At 58.2% G+C, this 5,934-nt stretch overlaps 1 protein-coding gene across 1 annotated transcript in view; it reads right to left on the bottom strand.

The window, feature by feature from the left end:
* Positions 1-5,934, bottom strand: part of JAKMIP1 (janus kinase and microtubule interacting protein 1) — a 99,708-nt gene that overhangs the window by 11,164 nt on the left and 82,610 nt on the right. Inside the window, exons 18-20 of the mRNA XM_077750405.1 lie at positions 5,110-5,178; positions 3,736-3,813; positions 570-773 (exon numbers count right to left, since the gene is read on the bottom strand). Coding sequence (XP_077606531.1) covers positions 570-773; positions 3,736-3,813; positions 5,110-5,178 — 351 coding nt within the window. The remainder of the gene's footprint in view (positions 1-569; positions 774-3,735; positions 3,814-5,109; positions 5,179-5,934) is intronic.

Here is a 5,934-nt window from a genome sequence, read left to right as displayed (position 1 = left end):
CATGAGCTCTTGAGAAGTGAGAATGGACATCATCGTCCCCGCCCTGCGGGGGAGGAGGGGCGGCCATCAGGGTTCCCAACAGTGAGCCCCCAGAGGCGTGAGGGTGCTGCTGACCCCGCTTCGTCCCCAGACCACCCTGGAGCCCTTGCAGCCAAGCCCACGTCACTCCCACAGGACTCCAAACCTTGGGACACAGTTAGGTTTTCGGAGTCAACGACTACTACGGCCGCCCGGTCCTCAGGGCTCAGATGGGCCGTCATCACAAAACACAGCCAAAAAGGCAAACCGTTGGGCAACGCCTCCTTCGGATTTAGGAATCTGGCTTTCAAACAGGACACAGACGCAGGAGGGAGAGGACCCAGGGGACCCCGGGCTCTGGTTGGCATCACGGCTCCGCAAAGGGGGCGGGCGCTATCGTNGCGGTGGGGACGCCGGGGAGACCCGCCTCGCTGCCGGCGGTCCATCAACCCCGCCTGGGGGGTCGGAGGCTGGGAAGGGGGCGAGGGGCACAGGGGGCGGCCACCTGGGAAGGGGACGAGGGGCAGCGGGGGCGGCCACCTGCGCCTCACCTGCTGGGCTTGCTGCAGCAGCTCCATGCGCTCCCGCAGGACCTGGCTGTCGAACTCGCGGCTCTGCCTCAGGATCTGCCGGCGCACCTTCTCCACGGCCGCCTGCAGGTCGTCTCGCTGGCCCTCGCTCAGCGCCTCGCGGGCCCTGCGCCCCGGCTCCTGCTGCAGCGCGTCGTACAGCGTGGCCTCCAGCTCCTGGATTTTCTGAGTGGCCCAAATCACACAGACAGCGCAAGGTCACGCACGGGTGGACAGTACGGCCGGGGCACTNTGGGGACACCCAGCCAAGCAGCCAGCAGGTGCAGGGCCGGGGGCGGGGAGCGAGGGAGCCCCTTTCGGCGCGTGTGCAGCTTTTTGAGAACGCGTCTCCCTCTAGTCCATCAGGATACCCTACTCTGTGCAGGAATCCAAGGCAATGAGAAGAAGCGATCGTAACCGCCCCGTAAAACGTGTGACTCAGTTTTTCGTCTTATCCCTGGCTCCCAACATTTTCCCCGCACCTCAGGAACAAACCTCCCCTTTGATCACGGGTGTCAGCGGGGAGGGAGGAAAATATGTGTCAAATTGCGCTCGCAAGGTTTGCAGCCAGCTAGTTAGGAATGCAATGTAAACCCACAGCAAATAGTAACAATGTTCTAACCGTGCCCTCCCCGCTAAAAAAAAGGAAAAGAAAAAAAGAAAGACCCCATTTGTTAGCAAAGCGAATGAGAGATTAGTGGCCGGTCAAAGGCGCCTCGTGAAAGGCAAGAGTTTTAATCGTTAGAGGAAGTTATTTCTTTCCAATTTCACAACAAGACACTTAAATATAGTTACCTCATGGGAATATCTAGGGACAAAAGAGAGAATTATCTCCTTCTCTGCCTCCCTCCATCCCCACCCACAGCGTCCTGGTGGGATGCAGACGCCATCGTGGGCTAGGCTGTTTGGTCTCCATCCTCAGGGCCCCATCCCGCCCCAGTGACTTCCCCACCCGCCTGGGCTCCGGGATTCCAGCTAAGGGATCTTAGGAGCCGAGGAACCATTCCTTGTCTTCCCAAGACCATAGGGACCGACCACTCTTCAGTTTGGGTGGAAAATGCCTCTCGAGAGGCTGCTTGAGGCAGGGGGTTCACACGGGCAGCCTCTACCGCATGGGGCTCTGCTCTCCCAGCCCCTCTAGTCTGCATGGCTGTGCAGACTCCCAGGGGGGATTCCAGACCCATCAGGCCAGGCCCAGCCTTAACCAACAGGCGTAATCACTTCCCCCCTCTCCTAGCCCTGGAAGGTGGAAGTCAGTGTGCCGGCCCAGCCCAGGGGCCCCCATGCGCCCCCTCCCCCCGCATGGAGTGAGAATTTGCCTGGGCCCTGCTGATTTACCCCTCCCCATTCGACAGCTGTCACCAGCTTCCAGCCGGGACCCCTTGCCGCCTGATTCCGGAAGCTTTCCTGTGGACCTGTCCTGTCTCAGAGCAATGACAAAGGCCTGCAGGCCCGAGAGGTGGCACCTGCCTGCGGTCCTCGCTCTTGCCCGGGCACATGGCACTGTCACCCCCTTGGAGCACGGTTTCCCTGACTGTTAGCGTCAGTCCAGCGCGGCATCAGGACGCAACCTTGTCAAGTGCCTGAAGTCCCACCTGAGGCTTCGGAACAGTCTGGAATGGCACATGTTTTCTACGGGGTGGCAAGGTCAGCCCGCCCAGGGCCTCCCTGCAGAAGCAGGACTCTGAGGGTCCCCCAGGGCCCCCCTGCAGACGGTGCCTGGACAGCCCAGTGTGGACACCACATTTTTCCAAAATGGGTTGAAAATCGCCAGTCCTGCAAGATGCCCCTTGAAAAGACGGCCCATGACCCCACAAGTTGACCATTTGGTTGCGTATGATCCTCTCCGAGCCCCAGCCTATCCTTCAACGTATTCAAGGATTCAGGAAGCCCTTCTGGGTTTTCCAGACTTATTCTACTGCCTTGCGTGCCTATGATTCCCCGGAAGTCACGTTCGGCAGAGCTTCCCCGGGGAAATGCTTGGGGAGGCAGTGCCGGGTGACAGACGGTGTGTGAAGCAGGGAAAGGCGCTCCCTGAAGGACCAGGGGTGGGCAGAGTCGAGGAAAAACCGGCGAGGAAAGGGAAGAAGCAACCCTCTGTGATGGTCACACTCAACATTGCCCTCCACGCTGTTAGAATATCGTGTGCCTAGAGGGCGAACGTCAGACCCAGTGAGGCTCCATCCACGGGACCTGCTCCCTCGGGGCTCCCCGCCCCCCGCATTCCCAAGGGGGCCAAGGGTCTCAAGGAGACAGGCCAGCCCTCACACCCGGCTCCTCCCGTCTGGCCAGGCTACCTGCTCCCCACCTTCCTGGACACGCTCATGGAAACAAGGGTTTGCAAGTCATTTTTCGGTTGTTGACTCTGCATTTCATAGGCACCGACCCATTGCGTAACATAACGTTAGCCGCGAATGATCCAGGCGAAGACTGACTCGCGGCTTTGTGTACGACACTGCCTCCTTCTGCAAGAAGCGACCCCGAACTCTCCACTCTCTATGCCATGGGGACATCCTGGCAGTGCTGGTACTATCTCACCGTCTCGCTCGGTGCCAGGAGTGTCCTCAGAGCCATATGGCATATGAACCTGGATGTGATCCCGTTTTAAGCTAACGACCAGGAAGCCCGGAACAGATTTTGTGACACACATGCAGTCTTGCGTAGGACCTCACAACAGGCCATTTGTATTCTGATGCCCACCAGCCTCTCTCTGCTCAGTGTTTTGCCTCCGTGTTCCTTTGTGACTCACCCTCGTTCCTGTTTACAGGAAAACTTGCTTGGTAGGAGGGTTATCCAAAAATAAGTATTCCTTTAGGTATTAATATATTAATGCATTATATATTAATATATAAGTATTAATGAACACGGAGGAAAGACATTTCTTCTCACGCATCTCAGACCATTACTAGAATTGGATAAGCATGTCTAAAGGTAACATCAGGCCAACTCTTTTTGAAAATCATGATTGATTTGGAGAAGAGCAACAATTTCTCTGCACAGTCGCTCCAGTCAAGACACAGACAGGGCACTTGGAAGGTGGCCACATGGTACTTGAGGGCCCCTAAACGTGGTGTCAGCCCCGAAGAAAAAAACAGCCTCTAAGGTTGAGTTTAACAAGCCAAAGCGTCCAACCCACATCTGGTCCTACCAGGTAAGCCTGGTCGAGGGCTTCCTTCCTGTAGTCCAGCTCCTCCTCGAGGTAGCCCTTCTGCCTGCTGAATAGGTCCTGGAAAAGAGGAGCCCCCCACCCCAGATCAAGATCAGCGAGAGAATCCATCATAGCGGAGACCTTCAGAGCCCACCTAATCACCTCTGCTAGAGAGTGACAGCCCCACCGAGCTGGGCACCCACCCAGTGACCGAGCTGGGCACCCACCCGGTGCTCAGGAGAGAAGGGAGGTGATTGACTTGCCCCAGGAACCGTGATCAAGCCAGCCCCACCCCCTCCCAGCTTCCCTTCCTCGTGGGTGCTTGACTGCAATGAAACGACACCCCTCCCATCCGGCGGCCAAGCAGGAATCCTTCTTGGTTCCTCTCGTCACGGCCTGGTGGCCCCTGAAGACCGTCTCAACAGTTCTCAGGCGAGGCTCTTCCTCCCACACGAACAGCACTGATTGCCTCCCCACCTCCTGACTCGTCTCATTGCTATGCGCCCCTCCCCCACCTGGCCCAGGCTTTTAGTCCCTGAACACACCGTGTCCCCAGAAGGCAAATCCCTAGTACCGGCGTGAGGCTTTCAAGGAGCGGACTCATCTACTGCAGTTCCTGGACCTTAAGATGAGGAAACAGGACCAGAGAGGACCAGCGCCCTGCCCTGGAGGCCACAGCGCCCTGGTCGCAGAGGAAGGACCAGGTTCCGAGCCAGGACTCACTCACACCACCTGTGTCTCCAGGCTATAAGCTCTTCCTTCTACCTCCCGCTTTCGCCTCGTCTCCTTTCTACTTGCAAAACTTGAACTGGTCCTTGAAGACTCTCAAGAACCATTTCCTCTGGGAAGCCTTCTCTCTGACACCCCCGGGCCGGGGAACTTGGAACCCCCACTTAGCAATAAGGACGCGAGGGGCTGGCGCATCTTTCCCAACCTCTCACGGCCATTAAGGGGGCCAGCAAAGATGGGGGGCCCAGCTGTGTGTCTCCAGAGCCGCTGGGCCAAGTGCCTGGGCATCACCACATGCCACATGCCGCTGCTGACGTCCTCAGGCCGCACTGTGGCTGTCGGCTCAGGAGCACACGTCCCCCAGGCTGAGGCAGGGACCCCGCATATTCATTACCGGACCTCCAATCCCGGCAAGGTGCCTGGGATAAAGACGCTCCAAAAATACGTATTGATTGAATGACCAAGCTAGTGAACGAGTAAGCAAACGGGTGACAATTACCCAGAACAGCCACGGGGGCAAAAGCAAAATTTAGAACCGTGTGCAAATAAATGCACATGAAAATACCCGAGAGGCCTTCCTGGGAGGGAGGGGAGTCGTCTGAACCCTTTCCACCCTCCTGCCTTCCAGAGGGCTGAGTCTTTTACCTTTTCCTTCTCCAGATCCAGCATCTTCTGGGTCAGGGCCGCCTCAGTGCCCTCTATTTGCTTCAGCCACTAGAAAAGAGCAGGGACAGAGCACCAGCAAATGAGAAGCAGTGCTGGCCGGGGGCCTTCCGGCCAAGCCGCAGGTGCAGGGGGCCTCCCCGACCAGGCTCCTGGCCTCCTCATCGCATCCCGGGGTTGGGGGTGGGGAGGAGCTCAAAACAGCATTTCTCAGTCTGTACAGATGTTCAGCTTTGACAGGTGTTTGCTCAGGGATCAACTGGGTCATAGACATCCACGTGTGTTATGTGTGTACTTGGACGTGTGTGTGGTGTGTGTGTGTGTGTGNAGAGATGGGGTGGGGGGTGGGCCCATGGGGGGTGGGCGGAGGTGTCTGCGGGCACGGTGGTGTCCGTGTTTGACAGCATGTATGAACGTGCCCGTTCGGTGAGCTAGACAGCCCCCTCGGCTCCAGCCTCTGACGCCCCTTCCTGGCCTCCTGGCCTCTCTCTGCTGCCATGTGACCCTCCTGGCTTTTTCCTCCTCCTCTGGTGGCTGAGGTTTCTCATCCCCTTGGAGCCTTGCCCTTGGCTTTCCCCCCTCACTCCCTGCCCACCCCCCTGGGATTCTACCTGCCCCTGGGCTCCCTCTGCTCTCAGTAACTGTCCCTCCAGCCCAGACGGCCCCACAACATCTCCCTCTGATGCCTCCCTGGCCTCCCCAGTCCCTCTGTTGGGGAAGAGCCCTGTTTCACCCAAACTGGGAAGCAGGGAGCAGCCTTGATCCCTTCCCTTCCCTTCCCTTCCCTCCCCTCCCCTCCCCTCCCCT

Source organism: Crocuta crocuta, unplaced genomic scaffold (assembly GCF_008692635.1).
Source record: "Crocuta crocuta isolate KB4526 unplaced genomic scaffold, BGI_CrCroc_1.0 scaffold179, whole genome shotgun sequence".
Lineage (NCBI taxonomy): Eukaryota > Metazoa > Chordata > Mammalia > Carnivora > Hyaenidae > Crocuta > Crocuta crocuta.
The sequence above is the reverse complement of the archived record's forward strand: the minus strand, read 5'-3'. Positions and strand labels throughout refer to the sequence as shown.